Source organism: Sparus aurata, chromosome 24 (genome assembly GCF_900880675.1).
Source record: "Sparus aurata chromosome 24, fSpaAur1.1, whole genome shotgun sequence".
NCBI classification, from domain to species: domain Eukaryota; kingdom Metazoa; phylum Chordata; class Actinopteri; order Spariformes; family Sparidae; genus Sparus; species Sparus aurata.
Genome location: NC_044210.1, coordinates 15263781 through 15290352, shown reverse-complemented (window position 1 = coordinate 15290352; position 26572 = coordinate 15263781). Strand labels below are relative to the sequence as shown.

Sequence of the window (26572 nt, the reverse complement as noted above, 5' to 3'; positions counted from 1 at the left end):
CAACTGACCTACAGTCCTGCTGATTCATGACTCTTCGCGTCAGGAACAGGAGAGACAATGACTACGTTTACTTGTACACATTACATTCCAGTAATTTTCCGAATATTACAATATGACAATAATATTCTGAATGTTCAGAATTAGGCCTTTTTCGAAAGTAGCATTGGACAAGTGGGATACACCTCACCAGCACGTATTCAGTACCAACAGATCTACTGACGATGCCATATCCACCGCCCTCCACTCAGTCTTCACACACCTTGGCAGTCACATTGAGAGAACTCTATTTTAAAGTATGCAAGTAACGCTGACATTTTATATTTTGGGAGGAAAATCAACAATCTTGCAGAGTGGTGCAAACAAAATAATCTACCAAGGTGCTGATTGTTGATTTTAGTAAAAAAGGAGGTCAAGACACAGAAACGTCTGCATCACAGGAGCTGAGGTGGAGCAGGTCAACAATATTTAGTTACCTGGCAGACGCATGCACAAACGGATATTTATGAAATACTTGGATATGAACTTCAGTTTTTGGATAAGCAACACTGACCTTTAGAAAAAAGCTGGTTGAATGAATGAAAGATAGAGGCTGAGTATGCATGGCTGCGTGTAAACAGGAATATTAGTGGAATATTAATTTTCATTGGCTATGCAAACAGCTTAGTAGGAATAAAGTCCTGAATATTTTTTGCATGAAAGCGTGGTGGCTGAGAAGAGACAAGGCAGAAGTTATCCTCATCTCATTTCCTTCTGTGGAGCGTAACGCTGCCACTAAAATGGATTTTTTTTCAAGCATCACGGACCATAAACCCCCTACCTCACTGCCTTATCTTTAACCTTCACCGCTGTCGTAAAAACACAACCTTTAAATAATTTTCTAGATCATCATCCTTCAACAACGTGAGCATAATTTAGGTATTCCACCATCTTCTGAAGGGAATGAAGGAACGGCAAGGGAGAAGTCTAAGCCTAATTATCCCGATTAAAAAGCAGAGAGTATGAACGAGTCATACAAAAGAGGATTATACAGACATGAAAGAAGAGAGAGTGGGAGAGGAACAGAGCGACAGAGAAATGGGAGAGCTCATGTAAAAGGCAGACGTGGACGATGAGACGTCACATGCATGCAGTCTATACGCCTCACAAAGGAGATTGGAGCGGGAAGCTATGCATCGCTGTCTCCTGGTCTCCTCCCCCCATTCTCTCCACTCTCTTTTGCTCCATTAGCTTTATTACAGTCTCTTGGCTGAGGAATCAGGCTATTGTACAGTTACTTGATCATGAAGGTCAACAAAAGATCCATCGTGGCTTTGAAACTGGCCCGCAGTCAGTTGGGGGGTTTTCCAAAAGCCATTGGTGGCCCTGGTTTGTGACAGACGCTCGTGGTCACATGAGTATGAATGCTAATCCTCTGGCGCCACCAATGATATTGACCTTTAGATTTTAGCGCAATGTCCCAACAACTATTCATTGGGATTGCTGTGAAATTTGGTACAGAGTTCCCTGGTGCCCCTAATTTTCATCGGGCGCCACCTTAACGACTTTTCCAATTAGCCTCAGCTGTGCTAAGTGCTAATTAACAAACACTTGAATGCAACATCAGCATGTCAGCATTGCCATTCAACGCATGTTAGCATTGCTGACGTTAGCGTGTAGCTCAAAATGACAGAGCTGAGGTTTGCAGACAATTTCACCAGTGAACAATTAACGCAAATTGGCTAAAAGGAACAGTTCACTAAAAAAAATTTAAAATAAATACAAAATCAGTCATTGTGTCTTCACCCTCATGCTGACAGAAAGTCGGGTGGAAGAAAGTTGTAGTCCACCAATATTTCAAACACAACAGCATTTTTAAAAATCAATTTCGGATCTTGGTGCTTTCAAAGGCATTTTAAAAGCAAACTGTGACATATCTTTTTAAAAAAATACTTTAGAAGGGTACCCGGTATTTCTTTTCCATTGAGAGAACCGCCTCACAAAAGAATACTTTACACGGATTAAAACAGATACAATGGTTTTATTCCCTTGCTCAAACAAGCTCTACACACCTCAACCCCCTCACCTGCCCTCCCTGCTCTGTGCCAGCGCTGCACAGCAGCCGGGCCTCCAGCCCATTAAACACAGTTTTGTTCTACTCAGCGCGCCATCATCACTCTGATGCATCTGCTGATCACAGCACGGAGCGGAACATTAAAACACAGGCTCCTCCAGCCACCAGGGGACCCCGGGCTTCAGCCTCATCCCAGAGCTCCTGAACCTCCTCCCTTTATAACACCTCCTGTTCATATCTCCTGTCCAGTTGAACAAAAGAAGCCCTGAAAGCATTTAGTTGGCAATTATTACTCTGAGATCATAGATGAACAGGGCCATTGCTTGACCTCATACTCAAAGAACCATATTTTTCTGAAGGCTAGGTCACACTATAATTTAATGCTAATTATAATTCAGACAGGAGCATCATGACCCTCAGTGCAAATTAGCCTTTAGGGTGAACTGGCTTAATCCAAGACAATTTTTTGTCATAAGCATAGGCATAAATCCCAGGCAGGATTACTACTGTCTCAAAACTTCAGTTTCAAATGATTGTGACTATAGAATGGACACCAGAACCGAACTGACGGACTGGGCCAGGTGCACACAAGTACTTAGAGATGATGTCTACGTTCGGGGTGGGTTTGTTCCCGTCAGCTGACTTGGTTTACATCTTCACATGTCGGCAATCAAGGCAAACATACAAACTTTAACCATGGTAACAACAGGGTAACACAATGTAAGTCCTTCAGTTTACATTAATTAAGTTGCGCTCAAGACAGGACCGGATGCAAAAACTCAGATTGCCTGTCGAGTTCAGGTCAGGCTCTGTTGTGACTCTCTCGGACTCCAATTCCGACAGAAAAACGTGGCCCGAGCCGCACTCACATTGCAACCCCTGCCGTTTGCTGGTGGTTAGCTGCCATTTGCTAGCTAGCCACAGTCTCATCAACAAGTGTTTGCAGCCATTTGAATTAAAGTCATGAGAGATAGCAATGCAATGTAGTGTTTCTTTCTGACCGACTGCTTGTTAGCAGAGTTACAGCACTGCATCGCTTTTGAGAAAATGTCACATGTGCGTCCCCACCGAGGTTGATATCAGATTTACATCCCTAATAATGAGAAGGTTTTTTTTAATAGCACAAATCTAAAGCTGAAAGAAATGGAAATACATTTGCACCACCACTTCTGACTACCTTCTCGTGGCTTAAAGGATGTAACACCGCCACAGAATGCTGCCGTTAAACATGGCGGGGGCAGGTGAACACTGCATGGCTGCATCTTGTGCACTCTGCGTCATAAAAAGCAAAACTCAAGATAAATCGGATGGCCTTGAGCTTGCAGGGGTGGGAAAAAAAAAAATCACCTGGTTCAGCACAGCAAACATTTTCTCATTTGCTGTGCAAATGAAAACATGTATATGGATAAGCAGTTTTGTGTTTCTGATGATAGCTATAGTGAAAAAGGACTGTTGGGTCCTCCCAGCCGGCACAGCACAGCAGCTCAGTCATGTATAACATTTTCAATCCTAGAGGTCCATGTAACATCACAGCGACACACACCATGATTCACACTGTGTCCTTTAACTACCGCTTTAATGCTGAAGCGTGCAGTGAGGTTCAGAAAGTGACCATTTCGCTTCCTCACTTTCTCCCCCTATTCCCATTAAAGGTCAAAGTGCATTTGGCTCCTGTTGGACGAAGTTGGCTGCCGGCATCTGCCTAATGTCTGGTTTAACACAGACGGACTTGCTGTCCTGGTATTTTTTTTCCCTGATGCCAGAAGCCAGGAGTGAAAAACACGGTTTAAATCTTACACCAAGCTCATTAGAGGAGACACGAACCAGCAGCAGTCAACCAGCATTTTCATGCCAGCTCAGCAGAAGCAACAGTGGGGCGTCAAAGTTGACACGAAAAGCCGTGCCATGTGGTTGTAGGAGCTTGGATTAGAGACCCAACGGAAAAAAAAATTGAACAAGCACACAGAGCGATTTCAATTTTTGCGATGTACGATGAGAATGACTTCTTGGTGCACTATGCCTACTGTAAATTTTTTTGAATACAATTAAAAAAAAAAAGATCCATGGAGTATATCCTCCGATGGAGAGCGAACACCAACACTGTCAGCAGCGTAATGCTTCCTACTAACGATCACGACTATTAGTGAAGACAGCAATGCATGTAATTTTCCACGGAACACAGTTCACACTTGATCGTGAATCCAGACAGCTTGACACAGAGATCAAGACACGTAGCAGTGGAACAAAATCCTACGTCAAGCCAATTATACTTTATATGATTTGGAACCAAGGAAATACATCCGCATTGGACAACTCAGCAACATATGATTTATGTCCCATGCCAATGTTAAGTACCAGTGCAGGAAAAAATCTGTCCTGTAACCATCAGAAATTAAGTGTGACCGACTCTTAGATCCTGTAAATCGTTGGTTTCCGAGACTGTTCCAAATGAGACTCAACAATCAACACTCTTACAAATCGGACCTTTAACTGTAAACACAATCTTCCCCCAACTTTAACCATAGTGTAGTAGGCATGCAAGATATTGTCCTTAAGTTTGGGTTTGGGTTATCCCAATGGAAAAGATGTTTTCACTCTTCTCTGGACTGAGAAGGTAAGAGTTTAATTTACCAACGGGCTCCGCTGTCGATCTGATTGGTTGAAGTTCGCATGTGATGGACGGTGGTAAACAGAAGGTTCAAACAATCACCTGCTGAGTATTTTTTGAACACGCCTGCCCTTTTACAAACAGCTTCTAGCGTCACCCTGCCAGATGGTCCCGTGAAACAAACCATCTGGCACGTGAGGTCAAACTCAGGACGGATCAAAAGCGAATGTCCGGAAGTAAAATCGAGTCAAGTCCAGCGCCATCCAGCCCGACTCGTAGGTGTGAGTGATACGATTCAGTGTGCTGGCAGATCTTCTCAAGCAGGGAAAATAACTGACGAGATTTTACACTCTAAACACTTGCGACGACGGTGTGAATGATTCCATTCAACAAAGTTGCCAGCATACAACATGACACAGCAAGTGAGAATCGTGGAGGTGCCTTTTCAGGGGGACGAGCTGTCGGATCCGAGCAGCATGGAAGCCAAACGTGTTACATCCTCCTGGTTTAATTTAATTATGAGCGCAGTTTATTTCCTCATTCATCTTCCACACGGGGAAACCGCTTCTCTGTAGGGAGACGCTTTTGTGGTGAATCCGCTCGGGACGATTCTGTGGCGCAGAGTGCAATGCTTAAAAACAGGCGATTTGATTTGATTTGAAAGGATCACGACTGAAGATGTCAGCCATCATGTTCAAAGCAGCTAGAGAAAGTAATATCCTTTCTTTTTTTTGGACTGGGGCGACGCTAAAACACATAATCCAATATCATCCTGATATTTTCTAAAGTTGGTCTAATTTGAATCTGTATGGTAACTGTACAGTGTGAATCTTATCCCAACGTGAGAGTCTCGAGATATTTATAGCAGTATGCTTTGTAATGTAATCAGTATATGTGCTTTCCGATGCATTATTGAGGAGAGATAAATATTTATGATACAGTCGTGGCACAGTTTTCCCTTTTGCTACTTGAGGAAATCATGCAACGCATTCAGTATGACCCACATACTGCCAAAAAAGTCTCACTATCTAATTCACCCCTCTCACCTTCTGCTACTCTTCATGCACGGGCGAACACAAAGAAGGCAAACACAAATACGCACATCACGCGCGTTCTGCGCAGATCAGCAGCAGCGGTTCTGTGTTGTTTTTGTTTTTAGGCCTACTGGAGGGTTTGACATTGTAAAGTTGAAGAGTGTGTGATATGAGGAGTGACCCGAGTGTGTGGAGGGTAAACGGAGTGACTCCCCGGGGGGCCAGCTTGTTCTCTCTAGCCCTCTTTTAGAGTTCAGACAAGTCCCATGATGCTGAGAGATTAATGAAGCTGCACTGGCACTGTGATCCCTACAGGATACACACACAGTCAAAGGCGTTCGTGCACACACACGATTCATTTCGGATTATGACAGCTTTCACGTACCTGCACTGATGCAAGCTCCAGACGATTCAAGCATTTATTACGCTGAGGGTGGTACAGACATTGTGCACTAACTAAAGAAACCTGCACTCAAGTAGGTTTAGTCAGACCTTCAACGATAGTTTTCAAAAGGATTATCTGACTTTTCCATCTTCCTACAGAGATTTTACTCTCGAGCAGTCTTTCTTTTGTAAAATTGGTATTATCTAACACGACTTTTCATAAAAACCTTGCCTGTAATTTCCACATTATGTCATGAATAATGCTCAGTAATGCCTCTGAGTCTCCATCAGAAAGGCTCAGATGAAACAGGCCTGGCTGTGTCTACCTCCATCCTCCAGCCTGGCAGTGATACAGGCAAGCTGCACCAGAGCTCGGACGAGGCGGAAGGATGTCGCATTAACACATGGACTAATCTAACACCTGCAGTCAGGCCAGCTGTCTTACACACTGCAGCACTGCCTCTCTGTGGTCACACATGGGTACTACACTTCTGCAAAGAGCAACCCTCTGAGTTTGGCTCAGCTGGGAAGAGGAATACAAAGGAGACTGAGGCAAGATGCTCCTCAAGGATGCTTAAAACTTCAAACTATTTACGAATTCAATCAAGATATTATGAATTATTTGGGCTTAATTATCTTCAGTAAATGTAGGTGGTTGCGGGATCGTAGTGACACAGTATGGAACTTCAGTGTTACACAACGTGGGTATTGTCAAGCCATGCTTTTTACCTTCATTGCATGTTTTTGCTATGGGGGGTTTGTTCCAAATTTCATGAATAACAGACTTTCTTAGAAATAAAAAGAGGTTGCAATATAGTCTTTTTGATTAAAACAAACTATATATGTACATAAATATATATTTTAATAGTGGTTGTATAGTTTTTGTCTTTGTAACGGCATCTGTGTGCTCTTAACAAACATCCAGAATGCAAATTAACTGTGAGGTTTACTATCTTTTGGAAGAAACCAATATCATGACAGAAAAGGGGGGTGTGACATTTTGAGATATTATCCCTGACATAATTGGAAGACTTCACTCATAATATAAAATCATCATAGCCTAATATAAGCATATAGAAAAATAATAGTGAAGAAAAAAAAAGAGAGAAAAATACTTTTGTTTTGTTTTGTTTTTTTAAATGGAAATATCAAATATCTGGTAAGGCAAGTGTCCCTCCAGCGTGAATGGGCATGACGCACCTGTATCCTAGTGATGATCTCTGGCTGAGCCGGAAAGCGTTTACAATCACACCTGCTAGTTGCTATACATTCCAGCTCCTATACCCTTTGAAGGGCACCACTTAGACTCTTTTGTCAAAATGTGCCCACTTCCTGTGCATAGAGACATATATGTGGTGCCTTAATCAGGACTCAAGAGGCAAGAAAAAATAATTCACAGTTTTAGGACCTTTTCCAGCTGTATTATTATATAGAAGTGTCTAAAAAAAGAGGTAAAAGTTACCCTCTGACAACATAATTGAGACGACACTGCAGGACTGCATTTTTCTTGAGGCATTTTGCATTGAAATCATTATGTGCATTTACAGGAAGTGTTTGAAAGTACCTTTCACACTCGGGTAATTACTTTTGATGTCCAGCTGAGTTTACCCTTAAGTCTTGGTTATTATCAGAATCAGTAAGTGCATTTTTCAGTTGCATGACACGGGTTTATCTTTAAATCGTTGATAGATAGATAGATAGATAGATAGAATTACTTTTCCCAGACTGGGAAATTATTTAAATATGCTACGATGCTACGGAGCTGAATTTTATTAACAACAAAGCAAACAGACAAACACAACCTTGATGACTACATTTAGATCCCAATAAACCCATCCATGTAACACAGACAAAACAAAAAAAAAACAAACAGTACATTTGCGAACAGCATGAATACTAAAAAAAAGGGTGTACATCACAAACTGCATAATCTACAGTCATATTTAACTTTAAATAAGCAAAATATAATATTCAAGCAATCAACAAATACAACAACATCTACATCAGTGGTTCCCAACCTTTTTTCCTTGAAGCCCCCCTTGCCTGTGTCGAAGACAAGCCAGGCCCCCCCGACCCCAACCCGCATACACTGAAAGAATAAAGTGATTAATTACAAACTTTTATTTGCAAAAATAAACAACAGTTGTAGGTTTTTGCTCCTATTCTCCTTATTTTACAATGTATATAGATACATTTCTTCCTTTTTTGTGTCATCAGGTGTATCACACACAAACACGCACACAGTTTACCTACCTACCTGCCTACCTCATAGGGGTGTTGGTGATAAATAGTTTAATCAATTTAAATGTGGACCAAAGATACATTCAATTTGGATTATAAAGACTTTTGATTATCCAGTTGGGTGTGGTATTGGGATTTTATACATTTAATGTGCACAAATATAATTTTGGTAACCTCACAACCTCAGAGCAGACAAAGTTGTGCGCCCCCCCTGCGATCTCTGGCGCCCCCCTAGGGGGGGCCTGGACCCCAGGTTGGGAACCACTGATCTACATAACAGCATTAACAGTATTTCTTTCTGACTTATTGGTCCATCTCGGCACTGACAACAGTTTTTTTGTGTATATGGTCAGTTGTGTTAAGATATAACAAAATTACAGGTATGAGAATTTTGTAGATTGTGGCATATAGATGCACCATACAGTTAAAATAACAGCGTTGCAGTCACAGTACTTAACAACTTCATATTACCTACAAAGTAGATATAATATTACCATCATTTTCATCGTATTTACAGAAAACTGAGTGGTTGGACCTTTCTGTACATCTGATTTCATTGAAAGTGATTTGTAGATGGCAAATTTCAATACATAAGATGTAACATTTGTAGTTAACGAGCACATTTTGGTCAGGGGACCATGAAGAGACCATGGAAACAGTGTCTTGACACTAACGCTCATTAGAAACAGATGGTGAAATGCAGCCAGGTAGATGACAAGGTGTTGTCTCCTCGTTCTCGATCTCCACCTGACTTCTAAGCTCAACCTCACATGAGTTGTCTTCAATCTCATCCACCCTCCCACGCTGCTGTAATTCCTCTACCTCCGACGTGACTGTAGACAGGCGTGAACAAAAGAGTAGTCGGTTTATCTGCGGGTTCCGGGTGAAAAGGAAAGTTGCATTGATGAATGGAGGTATGATTATAAGTAGTGGTGTGACTATAGAACCAATCGTCCTGCAGGAGGATGCTGTTCTCTTTCCCCTCATTGTAAGAATGACAAAAGAGATGTTCACCGCCAGCTGAAGCAAAAAAATCAAAAAGTAGAGCCCAACAGTGCGGTTGGCTTGGTGGTTACTACGCTTAAGAGCCATGCTCACCCTGAAAGCTGCATGATACATGCGCCCATAGCAGTAGCAGATGGCCAGTGTGCAAAAAGTAACTATGACAGATGGGGGCCCAAACATCAGCATGTCCTCTTCCTTGGAAAATGTGATGTCCTCCTTGATGGTAAAAGCATCACACAGGAGCCCGTTGGTCTGCTGTTGGAAGCCACATCGAATCTGGCTCAGCACGAACCCTCCATGAAAGCTCACCGCCCCACTGACCAGCCAAACGATCCCCATGCTTATGTGAATATTGGAGGTGTTGATGATCCTGAGGTAGTGGATGCCGTGACAAATGAATACATAGCGTTCTATGGCCATTACAGCCAAAGTCATCTGGGTCATTAGGAAAAAACAACGCAAAATACAAAATTGTGTGATGCACCAGTATCCAAATATCTGAGTTTGCTTACACACTATAGAAGACAATACGACCAAAGCAGTCACAAAACTCATCAAAACACCACAAGCTGATATATTTTGTATCAATATGTACATTGGCTGCCAGAGTTGCTGTTTATGTCTCACCGTCAGAAAAAAGAGAAATCCGTTTGCTGTGGATGAAAAAAGAACACAGCCAAGAAACACAACAAAAAATGCAAGAAATGTTTTCTCAGAAAAGGCAAAGTCCCAGGCTGAACAGCTGGAAATGCTATCCGAAAGTTGATTCCAGCCACATGAACTTGTCATGTTGGATGAGTTTGAGAGAGAGATGTTTGAGGTATTCAGTTGCATCTTCCCGCTTGAGGTCAGAACAGTTGTGTGAGAACAGAAACAGGGTTTAGAATGGAATGAAAAGGGTAGGAGGGGGCTGTTATAGAATTAGCTGCTGTCACAAGGTGTGAATACAATAACGCCGCACTGTAATGTGCAAGACATATAAAGATGTATCAGTGTTCAACGATTTTTGTCAGAAAATAAAGAAACAGAGTTTAAGATTTTTTTTTTTTTTTCACAATTTGAAAATGTGAAATCTCCCTAAATGGGGAAAATAAAGGCAGTCTGGCAAAGGCATTACCATTAGGTTACCTGGCAACTGCATAGAAGGTCACAGCTGTGCCTATTACAATCTGGCATTCAAATGATTGTCTTACCTATAAGAAAGCAGTCTCCACATGTAGCCAATTAAAAGTACCTAATTATCCAATGTTCATGGCTACTTGACAATGTAAATCGATAATCAGGGCAATCATGGGCCGGCAGCTGGGATCACAACAGCATTTTGGATAAATGCTCAGAAAATCAACCATTTCTTACCTCCATGAGGTCAGCAGCTAGACTGATTTGAGCACCAGCAACCTAGTCTCTCTCCCTGCTTACCATCAGTAACCTATGAGAACACTTATATACGTCATCTCCATAACTGAATAAAGCTTTATATAGCTTTTTTTCCCTCCTATAAAAGAGACCAGGAACAAAAGTTATTTTTCTTTGCTCTGTATGTATCCAGCTGCTTTTCATGGACCAATTCCACACTGCTGGTTTTTTTTGTACTACAGGATGCACAACAGGACAAGAGTGATTTGAAGTGTCCTTGTCATGTTGTAGTACAACATCCATTAGTACAACCCCCTGTTTTTCTGACTATATTATACATTTTGTCTAATACAACCCCAGAAACCTCATCTTGTGCCCAAGTACAGAGAAGATGGAATAACCAGAAGTACGTCTTGAAATTCTCTTAAATCACAAGTGTATTAGAGCTGCACTGGTATCAGATAAGGAATCCAAACTGTAACATACCCTGAGCTGAGATGATGGAATCGGTACTGGGTGAGAACATTGTGGAGTGGTACATCCCTCGTTTCTCATTCGTTTATGAAGCAGACATAGTGGATTGCTTAAAATATGGACACATCTGAATCTCCTCTAACAAGCTCTCCGACGCCTCTCTTTTCTGGTGCTTTTCGTTGAGTAACAATTGCTCTAATGACAAACTTATAACAGGGTTTCTGCAGGTTTGAACAAGTCAAATTCAAGACTTTTTAAGACCATTTTGAACTAAAAGTGCGGTCCCAGAATTACTTTAAAGAATAACCAACATTTTACATCCAAATCTGTTGCCAAAATGTTTTGCAACCGTGTTCAAAATCCAAAACCCCCTCTGCTTTCAATGTCAGAGTTGAGCCGAAGATGGTTTGAATGTCGCTTGAATGCCGAGACGGCAGAGGCGACACAGAGTTCGGGTCGAGCAGAACTGGATGAACTTGGACTGTGAACTGGTGACAAAGGCGTACAGAAGTGTGTGATAGTGGGACTTCGCTGGAGACTTTTAGATGCTAACCGTTTTTTTTTTTTTTTTTTCGATTCTGCGTATGACACCAGCACTTTCACACCAAGTGGGCCCGAGTTGAGGTTTGGATTTTAACCAACTGAATTCTGGTAGTTCAAGCCAACACTTGTCAAATGTACTCTTTCCCATAGTTGTAGCAGATTCTGCTGACAAAGTCTTTTTCGGAACTGGTGAAGTGTGCAGTGGTAAATTCCGACCGGCAAAATGCCACTTACGTTCTGGTTACTTCAGAAAGAAGTACAACACACGGAACTAACTGTGAATATCAAGACAAAAAACAAACAAAAAAAAGGTGACGACAGAAGTGGTAAATGAACGTACATATTTAAGACGTTACTAAATTTAATTTAAGTCCTATATGCAACATATGGATGTATTTAAGACTTTTTAAGGCCTAAAATTGAGATCAATTTTTAGACTTTATAATACCCTGCAGAAACCCTGTTATGAACACTGACTGACTTGTTTAAACTAATATATTCAGTTTTAGGGGAATAAATATGGATTTTTAAGGATTAAAGGTGTTTAATGTGGCATATTCTGGTGACACAACTCTTATTAAATATAGAAAGTCATCCCAGCTGTTAAATTCAACTGTATAATCTTGAGTTAAATATGTGAAGTTTGACTGTATATAACATCTTTTCTTGTAACTCTTCATAGATACGGTCTCACATCAGAACAAAAGCACAATTCATCGTTTTCTTTGCGTCATGGTTGGTTCACTTCTTTTCCAAACACCCAAAACACACAAAAAAACACAACACGTTTCCCAACTAAGCAGCATCGACTTTAAACAGCGACTGAAATTTATTTGATTTAAATAAAGTCTCGTACATTTCACAGCTATAGGGGCCTACATAGTAAGCAAAACAAAGTCTACTCTTTGTCCATGTGCAGAACTACACCACAGGGTAGTTCAAGACAGTTTGTCATCGTGTGAATGAGGGAGTGGGGGCGCGGCTGGTCGAGAGATGAGGCCAGAAGCCAGAGAAAGTACTCCTCAAAAGATCAGCTGATGTAAAAAATAATGAAAGAAAACAATGAGGTCCTCAATTTGTGACTTCAGGAAGCATTGTCATGCGCATTCCTTCCAAAGTTACACATCCATCATTTGAAAACAAAACAAAAAAAGTGACAATCTGCAAAATATTTCACCAAATTACCATGCTTTAAAGGCAGATAGCTTAAGTTCCTTGTAATGAACACGTAACGACTGGATTCATTATATTTAAGTGATATTGAATGGTAAACTTCTGGTCTTCCCCAAAGTCGATATTTAACATGTTGTAAATTAACTTTTCAGTTACTGATATTAATCTACTTCGGAAATGTCTCTTGGCAATTGCTATCTGATTTCTTGACTGTAGCGTCACTCTAAACTCGTTGTTCCACCTCCTCGCCGCACGCAAGATGGCCGTCGCTGACTTAAGACAGCACAGCCTGAGAGTTCTTGATGCCAACCAGGTTGTCTGCACTGATGGACCTCCTCATAGCAGCTTTACCCAGGTCCTTGTACTTGTCTTCGCACAGCCTGGAGATGGCCTGGAGACAAATAAGCACAAAGCAGGTTACAACCTAAACAACAAAGTAAGGAAGACAAATACTCAGACTAAATCTACAGAGACAAAACATTCCGTCACCTATGAGTCAAGTCACAGTTTAAGTCCAAAATAACATGCTGTTCAAAACCAGTGGACCTGTGGTGGACTATTTTCTTAAAGTTTGGATGTTGCTGCAATTCAAATCAGGTCATCCTCAAGTCCAAGTGGTCGTTTGTGCCAGATGGACTGAAATTCCCTTGAGGCAATGCCTGAGAAACAAGTGCTTGCAGGATCGACTTCAATGACGAATCGGTAGTGGAACAACACAAAACCTGTTGCCCACCCCGTCACCGAAAGGAGGCACAATAAAACCGTCCGATGTGGACACAAATGTAGCCTCCACAAACTCACCTCCAGTTTCTGGGCCCGCTTGTTGCTCAGCGGTTCCAGGGGGAAACTGAGGTTGTTGTCGTCAGCCAGTGAGCGCAAGTCAAAGTAATACTTGGCGTAGACGCTGGCTGGGACGTTGATGTTGAACTGGAGCAGTTCCAGGAAGTGGCGCTCCATCTCATTCCTGCAGAACGTGAAACAAAGCAGACAGTCGGTCAACGAATTCCAACATTTTCCATTCGAGTTACGACGACAGGCAACAACAGGGGTGCACAATTGTTTTTTGTTCAATGACTGACACTTTGATGGATGAAAATGAACACCCACATGTCCTCCACTGTGATATCTTTGAGGATCTGACAGTAGTCGACATTCCACACTGCCTGGTCATCCCAGACTTTGGAGGCCAGCAGAATGGCACCGAGAACAATTCGCTTCCAGTTACACGGACAGATATCCATCTCAGCGTATGTCAACAGCCTTTCCAGGTACACCTAACACACAGGCGATATCACATTAGCCATAACGATCAATGTTATTTTTAACTAAATATCTGACTTGTGCACTGTAAACTCACCAGAGTGACGATGGCGCACTCAGCAGTGAGCTGTGCAGAGCTGAAGAGCGTTCGTATGAAGCGGTAGATGAGTTTGTGTTCCGGGTCGACCACAGAGTAGTCATCTGGAACCTTTTCTCGCTGTTGACCGGAGGGTTGATCATTATCAGTGAATCAGCACAGAGTGACATTGTAATTAAGACATTTAACACGCCAACATACCGATAGAGGGTGCTTCTTCTCGTCGAATATATCCAGCGAGCGGTTTGAATCTCTGCAGGAGCGGAACATTAACAAACCAATGTTAGATGTGCAAAGTATGTGATTTTAGTCCAACCTTTAGTCATCTGTGGGGGCTTGATATTGGTAGAAACCAATGACTCAACCATTCTCTCTCTTTAGCCTATGAACACTATGATGAACACTGCGAGCAGAACATGTGATCTGAACCACCCCTGATTTGCAAATTGGTTCACCACCAATAACAGTTTCTATTAGATTTATATCCTGATTAGATGGCTTTTCTCCACTGACAAAATGAGACTTTGTGTTCATTTAAGTCTTGTGGAACCTCGAACTGTTGTGATGCCAAAAGGCTGAAATTCCTAAACATGGCGACTCTGTTTCCTAACTGACTGATCTAATGACTATTGGCAATCGGCACAAAGTTGCTATGAAGCCGATAAAGGTTTGAAACTAGCTGACTGACTGACAACTGACTGATGACTGACTGATGACCGACTGACTACTGGCTAAAAAGTTTATGACACCATTAAAGATTGATAAAAACCCAAAAGAAGAAACGTATCTACTAAAGTCCAGGAACAAAAAGTTGCTCTGATGCGATCAAAAGCTGACAAAATCTCAGGGTTCATTCATTCATTTGTGTGGTTCCTAACAAATCTTAAGTATTGACCACTACAAGAAATGTTACATCTACATGATGGCTAACCTCGAATTAGCTAACGCTTCCAATACTGTGTCTTTCCAATGCAAGTTGTACTTGTCGAGCCAACACCTATCTATCTATCTATCTATCTATCCATCCATCTATCTATCTATCTACCTATCTATCCAGAAAGGTGTGTTCCCTAACTAACCAACTAACTAACTCACCAACTAACTGACTAACTACCGATTGGCCGCCACCAACATCTTGCCATTATTCCAACAGTTTGATAAACCCCAAATAAACTCTACTCCATTGTGTGTTTCTTAACTAAAAGTACAAGGCACAAACAAAACAGTATAGAAACATCTATAGAAACAAAATCTATGACAAAACTTGTGAAAAATGTTCCTACCTGTTTTTTATGTGATAGTATATCGCCAATGCCACGCTGGAACAGAGAGAAATTGAAACAAACAGTGAACCAGAGGATCTATGCGATGTTAGCGTTTGCATGCCATGTCCTGCTATATCTGTAGCTTCACCGACTGATATGTAGATCATGTCTGTTACAATTAGCACTGAAGGACTTCTTGATATTTCGTCTGCCGTTCAGAAAAATTACGCATTTGGTTTGTCAACACTCCTAACTAAATCCACAGGTGGCTAGGCAATGGGGCTTTTCCACGTGCGTGTGCTGCCTCGGCTTGATTCGGTTTGACTTGGCACGTCAGCCAAGCGTGGCAGTGATTTGCATTTCCACGACAACGTCCCTACCTGTCTTGAAGAGGGGTCCTTAACTGATGACACGCTTGTCTTGAGTAGAGGTCAAATGAAGCGGCTGTAAATACTCTTCCTTCCTGCAGCACTGCGGCAGAATGACCGCTAACAAAGCTCGGCTAATTCGGTTATAAACACCTTTAATTTCCTATAAAATCTTCACAATAAAAGTACCCAGTTATTTATAATCTTTGATTATGAAGCAACAAAATCAGGAGAAGTGACTCCCGCAACAGCTGAAAGCAAACAACGTTCAACAGTAAAATGAAGCTAAAATTAAAGTGGTAACAGAAAAGCAAATCAGCGTGGCACGGTTCGACTACAAGTAGTCAAGCCAGTGAAAAAGCCCCACAAACGTTAGCTTTTCTAAAGGAAACCAGCAAACTAAAATCCTTAAACTACTCCTGTGAAGATATTTAGAAGACAGAGGAAATGTCTCCTACCATTTGATCGTGCTCTTGAGGTTGGGCTGGCTGACCGTGCTGTCGTCGATGAATATCGTCGAGCAGGAGCTGTACTTTTTAGACAGGAGCCCCGGGGACATCTGCGAGAGAAGACGTGATAGTTTTAAAAAAGGCACATGACTGGAGAGATACCACGCATTTCAAGCACAAAGCCTCACTTTGAACACTTACATGATTCAAGTAGTTGCTTTTCCTTTTCTCGCGCACTGCAACGGGTGGAAAAGAATTCGATCAGGGGATGAAAAAATACAGAACTTGGAGGTGGTGAGAGGATGAATACTGACCGTCTGTCTGCGACTTGTTCAGGAAGAGGGTGCTGGCTCTCGGGTGGTCCGATGGGTTGGCCTCTTGGGCCAGTTCTGTAACACGCAACAACGAGTCATCAACACAAACTGTCTTTAAAAATGGTACAATTTCTGGTGTGTGTAGAAAGAGTGGCGTCCGGATGCTGGACACCCACCGTCAGGGAGCTCCCGGTCGCTGATGTGCTGCAGGTAGGTCCCGGTGTCTTCGCTCACGTCCTCCGTGGTGGTGATGGGACACTCCTCCAGCTCCACCTCTCTCCTGTGGATCTTGGGACTCTCCCCTGGAGAGATGCAGCAGGACACCGAGCCTCCCATGGTTGACCTACAGCGGTCCTGCTACAGCCCATACAACTGAGGGAGGGGGGGGGACCACCTACTACTCACTCCACTGCCTCTGCAACTTAAAAGTCCAATCTGAATCTTTTAAATCTCTAAAACTAGATCTGCCTGAGATAAAAGACCGACATTTAAATCTCTAAAATGATCTAACTTCAGCATATTAGGGGGCAGCCTGGCTGCAAGGTGAGAAATCCAGTCTTCAGTGTATAATGGGATCTATGTTCTGACAGCCAACTGGGTGTCTGCGGTATGTGCAGGGCAGCTGACATATTCAGGGCGTGTGCGCAGCATAGCACTGGCGCACTTTGACAACATTTCCACGCGTGGACTGGATAGTTTTCTGGACGGTGGACGGATAATTTCAACTCATTTCACGCAGACTAACAGCACAAAGTCACAAGCTCCTCTGTCTCCCTCCATGGCTAGCCGGCTAACGCTAGCTTCCCGCACCTCAATCCATTCCTGGCTGCTTCTTCTCCTTCTTCTTCTTCTCCTTCTTTAGCGGCATGGATCAATCCATTTCCACTGCAGCTGAAGCCTCCGACACGATAAATAAATTAAAAAAGGGACTATTACGGGACTATAACGTTGATTCACCCGCTGGGAAAGACTCAGGAGGTAACTAAAGAAGCTGTGAGGAGGCGAGTGCTGGGATTTTAAAAAGATAGCCAGCGTTAGCTCCCATCTCGTCGCATTAGCAGGACACGTCTTGGATGTCAAACGAGCCGAAGCTGTAAAGTTCAGAGGTTACATCCGGCAACTGACTTTCAAATTAAAAGTCACCATTGCGCTTAAAATGCCATTTTCTACATTTCAGAGAGAGATTTTGTATTTTTTACTCCACTACAATTATTATTTGACAACATTCTTTAGCTACATTTTTTTGTGAAAATACCAAACATGCGAAAGTGCACACGTACAGCTGAAACACTGAGTAATGACTATTATTATTACAAAAAAACAACAACAATGTAATGGAAAATTTGCAAATAAGTTTCCAGCTTCTCAAATGGCAGGATATGTTATTATTTCAATTATTTTACTTTATTTGTAGGTTTAAACTACTAGTTGACATTGCGAAAATGTCCTTTTGGGTAATTGTGAGGCTGTTTCTCACTATAATAAAGATGTAATTAGAAGACTGATCATCAGTGGAATATAACTGGGGTTAAATTAACACATGTTGTGTTCACTTAACATACTCTTCTTTAGTTAAATGTTCTACATTTTAGAGATAAAGTTTTATTCTTTTTACTTTACTACAATTATTATTTGCCAGCAAGAGGCGAGAATCTTTACATGTAGAATTTAAAATATATAAATAAATAAAACCTCCATATCTCTGTTCAGAATTGGTCATTTCTGTGCTTTTATTTTAAGTGCAGGAACGCATCCAAACCGGAAACTGCGTCGCTGCTCCGTGTTGTGAACTTTACAGGCCTGTGAGGGATTCATCCGCAGGCACCGCCCCCGTGAGAAAACCCCTCTAAGGCACGCCCACTAGAAATCCACGCGTTCCTATTGGTCTCCTTTAGCTTAACTGTTACACGATTGGCTGAAAAATGAGAGAATACACGTCACAAGATGGCAGTAGAGAGCCGTTAACGCAGCTGGCTGTCCTCGAAGAAGAAGAACCACACTGCGCATGCGCTAGGAGACCATCAGTAAAAATATGGCTACACCAAACTCCATTTAACTTTCTGTTGATTTTACAGCATGGCTCTCGTTCCGTACGTAGACAATCCTTTACCCGCGCTTTCCAAACTGCACAATTCATCAGCACAGTTTCGGTTCGCCAACCGCGACCTCCACCTCAGCCAGGACTGGAAACAGCTCGGGGTGGCTGCAGTCGTGTGGGATGCAGTAAGTCATATAATGTGAACGTTGCTCCTGTTCTTCAATCATTCATTCACTCATTCGCTCCTCATCTGGATTAAAATGCACATCACGTGTGTTGCAGGCGGTGGTCATGTGCATGTACCTGGAGGTGGGGCAGGTGGAGGTGAAGGGGAGGCAGGTGATCGAGCTGGGAGCTGGAACTGGACTGGTGGGCATCGTAGCAGCTCTGCTGGGTGAGGAATATATACAGGGCTCAATAAATCAATTAATATGCCATTAAATGCACCAATATAATGTAATTTTCTCATGGAATATTTCATTTTATTTATTATTTTTATTTATTTATTTAGGTATATGTATTTATATTTGCAGTTATTTCTGTATTATGGCATGTTCATTAATTTATTGAAGTATTTATATGCTCTTTATTTATGTGTGATTTTAGTAGGGTTAGTCCTCCATCATATTGACAAAGAAATTGTATAGAACATTCTATGAAATGATGAAACATAAATAAATATGCCATTAAATACACTGAAAATATATATATTTTTAAATCTAGCAGTCATTAATTTACTAAATGTGAAATAAATAGCTATTTCTGCTTTAATTCTATTTATTTACCTTTGTAATAATTCCAATTATTTATGCATTTTCCCATGTAATTTTACATTTACGTATTCATTTTAATTTAATTTTACTTTTTTTCCCCCGCAGTATGTAGTGTAATAAAAGGTACCCATAAGTCATAAGCATATGTGTCAAAATGTGACTTAAAAAAGTCAAAATCACCTTGTTAGAAATATCATATTAAATTAACTGAAGTGTAGTTTTCTGCCAAATACAAGTTATTTATCGAGTCATTTATGTATTTATTTCTGATTTTGCCAGATTCTATCCTCCATATTTTGACCTCTAAAACTGTCATTCTGTGTCACGCTCTAATTCTTCAGGAGCCACAGTGACCATCACTGACCGACAGCCCGCTCTGGACTTCCTCTCCGCCAACGTGAAGGCGAACCTGCCCCCGGACTCCCAGGGATCAGTGGTGGTGTCCGAGCTGACCTGGGGCGAGGGCCTCGAGCGCTACCCAGCGGGGGGATTCGACGTGGTGCTGGGAGCCGACATTGTTTACCTGGAGGACACCTTTGTGCCGCTGCTGCGGACTCTGGAGCACCTGTGCTCGGACTCCACCGTGGTGCTGCTGGCCTGTAAGATCCGGTACAAGCGGGATACAGACTTCTTAGACATGCTGAAGCAGCCGTTCAGAGTTGAAGAGGTCCATTATGACAAAGAACGAGACATCCACGTGTATAAATGTTGGAAACTGCCTGCAAAGAGGGACTTGTGACGACCTTCCTTTTTTTAATCAACTGTTTTTTTTTTGTACAAGAATCAAATAAAATCATCACAGATTACCAGAAACACATTTATTAACAGCTGCCAAAAATGTAATATTTCAATAGCTCTAACATAATGCACTGTTTTATACAGGTCGGTGCTGACATTTAGAAATTGTGAATACAAAATTAATGAAAAGCAACATAAAAAAAAAGCATACTATGTCATGACGATACATATTACCTAAAATAATACAATATGGCATTCCGCTGTCTTAAAAAATATCCGCTTTGTTCTCGTCAGTCGCTTGTCTGGTTGGATTTGGTCGCACTTTACAATGCCGGCGTTTGATTGGTGCGCTCGAGGCGCACGCGGTGAGATTTGACGCTCCACACAACTTATGACGTCCAATTAAATACGTGACGGTGCCTTGATAATCAGTAAGCAACAAAACACTCGCGGACACTAAATAATCGATGCTTTAGCAGTGTTGCTTTCAAGTACAGGAGGTTGTGTCGCTTATTAGAGTTTCCTGTTGAATCTAGTGAAATGTGGTAGGATTGTATATGCAGGGAAAAGTGCGCATGCCACTTTGTTAATCCTGTGAGCAGGATTTGGAGACGGCGCTCTGCTGACGCCCGGTACCGACTGCAAGAATCGTCCTTTTTTTTTTTCTTATTTTACACAGAAATAACTCAAACTTCAGCAGTAACAAAAACACGTTCAACGACAGCACGACGCACCAGAGAGGCGTCTCCAAAGTCTGCTCAGAAATATGCAGACGGGGGTTTTTCTTTCATCGCAAAACAAGCCAGGCTCATTATTTTTGGGGGTTTTGTCCAAAAAGAATCCAGGAATTCATAAAACTAATTTAAAAAAAAAAATGTACTTTAAAATCCAAAAATGAGAGAAAAACCTTTTAAAAATAGCATTTTTCGGGGCAAACACTGGTTTAACTACCTTTTTTTTTCCATTCATCTGCATCTAATCCAATTTTTTCCAAACACTTTCTATCACATGAGGCCGACAGTTTTACACCACAACAGCAGTTTTGGTTCAACACCGGTAGAAACCAAAAACAATGAGCCTTCCTACTAAGATTGGGAACATGCATCAGAGACCCAACGAACTCTAAAAGAGTTCTGTAACCAGAAATGTTCCACTTGAGAGATTTAAACAAGTGTATTCTTAAAGCTGCATTTAACATGACAACCATTTTACAACCCAACAGAATGGATTAGCTTCTTTTTTTTTTTTTGTTCATGTCGTATCAAGGCCAAAAAGAAAAGTAAAAAAAAAAAAAAAAAGTCAATGGCATTATGCAAGCAGATAATCCAATACATATTAAACCAAACAGAGCTAAAAGATAAAAAGTCCATGACACAGCCCATCTACAGTTCAAAGCATTAGTAAGTAACAGATGTTAATGCGAGAGCGCAGTTACAGTTACAAATGTTGCACACGAAGGTAACCTCCTCGTGATGCGCGAGTCTCGGTGGGGTTTAAAAAGTTCCGTCGGTCGTGGTGATGGGAGTCGAGCGGTTCCTCGTTGCTGGTGATGTCGCCCGGTTCATCCAGGCACCAGTGACTGGAATGCTCCCCGATGGGTGGCGTCAAAACAAGAGCAGTCTGTTCCATCGCTTCACCACAAAAGACCCTGTAGAGTTGTAGCCTCCTCCGACACGTCCGTCCTGACGCAGCCTCACCTTCTCATGGGAAACTGATGGGAACAGAATTTCGAAATCGAAAGTGGGAGTCGGTGTGTTTTTTCTTTTAAATTCCTGTCTAGTCACTTTACAGATTTTTCAGCAGTTTTTAAAAAGAAAGCGAGAGAGTAGAAAAGGGGGGCGTGGCATCCAGATGCATGGCTCTGTGCTGAGTCTCTGTACACGGGGGCAGACGGCGTCGGCCCTGCCAGGCGCTCGGTGACGTTTCTACTCAGATTTGTGGCAGTACAAGTCTTTGAGGGCTTTGAGTTCCTCGATGAGGGTTTTGTTCTGGTTCTCCAGCACGGCCACGCGGTTCTCCAGACACTTGACGTACTCCTTCTTCTTCCTGCGACACTCGCGGGCCGCCTCCCTGCGCGACACAAACACCATGTGAGTGTGTGAACATGAAACATTTTACAGACCGAGCAGCTGATCGCTTAATCGAGGAAAATCAGCAGATTAATAAACGATGGAAACAATTATTAGTTGCCGCCCTAATAATTAATATCACATAACAGCAACAGGGACTAAACATCCATTAGTCAACATAATCAATCACATACCTGTTTTTCATAAGTCGGACTTCCCTTTTGCGCGTGACTTCCTCGGTGCCTCCACCGGAGCCCAGTGCAGGTGAAGTGGCCATGACGACCCCGGGAGTGATGGCGCTGGTGGGGGCTGTGCGGATCTGATAGGCCTGGACGTCACCAGAGGCAGCTGATGGAAGAACAGTCAGTGTTGGGAGCGATTTAAAAAAAAAAAGCTTGACACACTTCCTGTTCCAAATCGTACAGTTTCATTCTTAAAACAGAATTGCACAACGCTTCAGCGGAACATGGTGACGAGTCATCTCCTCACCTTGTACAACCACTTGGTTGCTGGGCACGAGGATCTGCTGCCCGTCGCTGGTCTGAGCGTACTGCAGGATGGTGGCGCCGGACTGGGCTCCGGCAGCGTTGGCCATGGTGAGCGTCTGCAGGCCCTGCACGCCGTCTGTGCCGTTATTGGCCAGCTGGATGGCCCCGCCCTGGGTAATGGCAACTACAGAGGGACGATGTCGTGTGTTAGAACTAGTTTCAGATTAACTTCAGGGTGATGATCTCCAAATCTAGAGCGTGGGACGAGGAAATTAAATACTATCTCCTCCTGAGTCAATCTATTTTTCCTACAATACTTGATAAATTAAACCACTCAAACACCACAAACTGCAGCAGCTCATTTCATTAGTTAAATCTCTCTTTGCACTGAACCGTAACACCTTTGAGACTTCCTACATTCAAGTATACCACATCTGATCACTGAGACTTTCTGTTCAACTGGCGTTGGTGGCGCAAAGAGCACAAGGACACCGCATGATAGCAGGAAATCCTAAATGTCGCAACAACATGTAACTTCCTGTATAATAATCTCAGACGGTACTCACTGTACTGGCCGCTGCTGGTCTGATAGATGGGAGTGGGCATGGTGACGGTGGTGATGGCGGGGGCTGTGTCGTCCTCCGACTTCTCTTCCTCAATTCGAGGCACTGCTGGAACGTCTGACGATAAGTCGTTGAGGATCTTCCTGCAGAGGGGAACGTGCACAGAGACGCGTGTTACTCAACGTCGAAGGCTTTCGCATGTTCACTCTTTGGCTTAAAGTAACGGTGGCCGATTAAATGGAAGTGCAGAAGATGTGAGATGGAGGACAGTGTTTGAAAGAGTTCAAAATGTGGACAGGAAAAGTAGAAAATCTAGAAAAATCCCAATTGTATTCATGAGCAGTTGTCGCACAGACCTGTAGGAAGGTCGTCTGGACAGGATCTCTCTCCTCTTCTGAGAATCTGTCACGCTGTCTACAGACTCCTGGGAGTCCTCGCTCTCAGCAACAGTCGAAATCTGCAACAGACATAATACTTTCAGTTTAACAAAGACAATCAGTCATAAAAAACAACATCGGCTTCACTGCAAATATCTAGCAATCGCGTGCAAACTTGAAAACGATGCATGTAAGCAATCAGTGCCGCAAAAGCCTCTCACACCTGTACAGTCTGGACCTGTGGGGACTGGATGACTGAGGGCTGGGCAGCTTGGATCACCCCGTGCACTTGGACCGTCTGACCGTTGGGTAACTGCACTAAGGTGACTGTGGGACTGCTGGACGACACCTGGGCAGCTGCTATGGACGCCTGCAACCCATAAGCACACTACATCTTTATTCAGATCACAAGCGTCTCTCAGCAGCAGCACGTCACTGCTGCTTTGGAAAGTACTGTGTAACGTGTGGATTTTAAATCGCTTTTCCTTACAAAATTTACCTGGGCCAGACTGATCTGCTGGGCCTCAGACTCCGAGACAGCCGTTTCACCACTTTGCTGTGTGTCTGCACCAGCCTCCATGGTCATTTAAAAATCTGCACAACGTAAGAAACTGCTTGTTTGAACGTGTAACATGGTGATTAATACAGGAGCTGTCAGCACACACAAAGGGAATGAGAGAGAGGAGTGTAAGGTGTGCAGCAGACACTGGAGGTTGAGCCTGACACACACTGCTTGTTGATATATGAAAAAGAGGGTGTGGCTTAGCTAAACATGCTAGCATATACATCAACATCTTAAAGGAAACTCCAACAAGGAATAAGCTAACAAAAAAAACATAAAGCATGTGGCACTTTTTAAGACATGGCACCGTAACGTTAAGGTTCAATAATGCTCATATAGCAACAAGCCTCACACTTCCAATAAGCACCGGAGGCTAAAGCTAACTCCAGCTAATTAGCCGTGGAGTTATCGTTAGTGTTTCCAACTTACACTTAGCATTCTAGCTAGCTAGCTAGCTAGCTTCCATGCTAGCTTGAGCGGCAAACGCTCTGGCGCCTCTGCTAACGTGCTAACGAGCTAATAGGAATGCATTGGCTGTTAGCACAGTTAGCAGCCGATTATTTTAAATTTATCAAGACTACAACGCAGACATTTCAGTTTTTAACAGCTCGTATCGCAGCTTAGCGCTTTGCCGTGACGTTTAACCACAGTAGGAAATAAACAACATCGCATTAACCGGCTTGAATCAACACATAACGTTAGGTTGCTAGCTATGTGAGGGTAACTGGAGGGAAAGCTCTGCATGCAGTGCCAGTTTTGTTTGCAACTAGGGCACCCCACTTTCACTGAGCAGTTTTTGGGCTCAGGTTGACTCAAAACACACTGCTGGCAGGAATAACTGAGCTTCACATGGCTAGCTGCTTCCGTAACACATTTCTACATTGTTTAATAAACAGAAAATAACATTTAAGCCCACTCCCATATTAATACCTATGTGTTGCGAGTCAGCGAGCCTCGCAGAGACTGACTCATTTTGTGAGCCTCTGCAACACGGCCGCCATGATCTCTTTGTTGGCTTTGTGCGGATATTAGGCGCAAATAACTTCTCTGGGCAGCCATCTATCTGTTTAGCAAACATCGGATGCGTATCCTCTTACCAACACAGACTCGCTTCGTCACTCCCGGGTCTACGGAGCTCCACTTTTATTCAGACCGACACGTAAGAGACCGCGTCAGGCTACACCTCCGTCGCGTCACCGAGAACAACAACACGGAGAGGAGGACGAGGGAGACGACGACAGAGAAAATCAGCTCCGCCGACGGGACACGAGAGGAGGCGGAGAGCGGCGGAAACACCCGAGAGGCGCCGAGGAAGCGGTGGACGGCGACGGAGATTGCCGAGGGCAGCGCCGGACGTCGGAGAGCTGATCTGCGCATGCGCCAGGTTGTATAATACAACTTTAACATAAAAAAAGATGATTATTTAATATGACATCATTATTTTTATATATGACGTAACATTAAGTTTTACATACAAATGTAAAATAATATTTAATATGAAATTATAAATGATAATAAACTTAAACTTATTGAACTTATTTTTAATTATTTTTTACATTAAATTTTAAATCAGTATTTACATTTTATTATTTAAAGTAAATACTGATTATTTAAATACTTATTATTATTCTTATTCTTATTCTTATTATTCTTATCATTATTTGACCTTTCTCTCTTTTTAAAACGATTTTCCTTACAAATTAATTAAAGGGCCACGAAGTAATTTTGGAGAATTGTATAGTCTTTCACAATATCAATAAGATGATAATGCAAACTTAGAAATATTTATCCAAGCAAGCTGCTCTTGGAGGAAAATAAGCTCCCCAGAACACTGTTTGAGGCCGGAAAGGTGGCAGAGTCCGCCACATGTAAACAAAGTAAAACTGATTTAACTGTCTTGTCATTTAAGGTCCGTTTGTTTATAAAGTCATGGCAAAAAAAAACAAAAACAAAAAAAAAACAAAAAACGTCTTTATTTACTTTGTATTCTTAAAAAAAAAAGAAAGATCTGATTAAATCTAATTAAATTTGCCTTCCAAAACTACATACTGCACCTTTAATTATTTAATTTTATCACTGCATATTTACGATATAATATTAAATAATATTTATTGTCTCTATATTTTAAAGCTTTATCGGTAAATATGAAGCTCGCTGTTGGGATGGGATTTGAAAAAAAATAGGCTGCATTGCTATTCTGGTCCACATGGGGGCAGCAAAGTCACGTATTTATTCCCAGCATGCCACTCGGCACTGATTCTGCCCTGTTATGTTGTTAAGGCACATGTGTGCTTCTGTCCCATCCTGATATGATCAGTAATCTGTGAATAAAATCATCCTGCA

General features: G+C 42.2%; 3 protein-coding genes across 8 annotated transcripts; 1 reads left to right on the top strand and 2 right to left on the bottom strand.

Moving 5' to 3' along the window:
- Nucleotides 1-12482: 12482 nt before the first annotated feature.
- On the bottom strand, nt 12483-17736 carry LOC115577321 (cyclin-Y-like protein 1). Its single transcript, XM_030410340.1, has 10 exons — nt 16798-17736; nt 16622-16696; nt 16509-16543; nt 16317-16417; nt 15509-15544; nt 14427-14478; nt 14226-14345; nt 13976-14142; nt 13670-13832; nt 12483-13259 (listed from the first exon to the last, which is right to left on the bottom strand). Exons 1-10 carry the CDS (start codon nt 16955-16957, stop codon nt 13143-13145), a joined length of 1026 nt encoding a protein of 341 aa, XP_030266200.1. The 5' UTR covers nt 16958-17736; the 3' UTR covers nt 12483-13142.
- An 850-nt stretch (nt 17737-18586) lies between these two features.
- On the top strand, nt 18587-21411 carry mettl21a (methyltransferase 21A, HSPA lysine). Its single transcript, XM_030409988.1, has 3 exons — nt 18587-18844; nt 18942-19053; nt 19774-21411. The coding sequence occupies exons 1-3, from the start codon at nt 18698-18700 to the stop codon at nt 20169-20171; spliced, it is 657 nt and encodes a 218-aa protein (XP_030265848.1). The 5' UTR covers nt 18587-18697; the 3' UTR covers nt 20172-21411.
- LOC115577144 (cyclic AMP-responsive element-binding protein 1-like) lies at nt 21329-25505 on the bottom strand. Of its 6 annotated transcripts, none has more exons than XM_030409982.1 (8): nt 25160-25505; nt 24158-24261; nt 23891-24055; nt 23647-23747; nt 23294-23433; nt 22729-22911; nt 22434-22587; nt 21329-22240 (listed from the first exon to the last, which is right to left on the bottom strand). In XM_030409982.1, exons 2-8 carry the CDS (start codon nt 24251-24253, stop codon nt 22096-22098), a joined length of 984 nt encoding a protein of 327 aa, XP_030265842.1. In that variant the 5' UTR covers nt 24254-24261; nt 25160-25505; the 3' UTR covers nt 21329-22095. The 6 variants fall into 6 exon arrangements, with proteins under 6 accessions (XP_030265842.1, XP_030265841.1, XP_030265845.1 ...); XM_030409981.1 differs by having other exon boundaries at nt 25327-25504; XM_030409985.1 differs by having other exon boundaries at nt 23891-24037; nt 25160-25499.
- Nucleotides 25506-26572: the final 1067 nt, after the last annotated feature.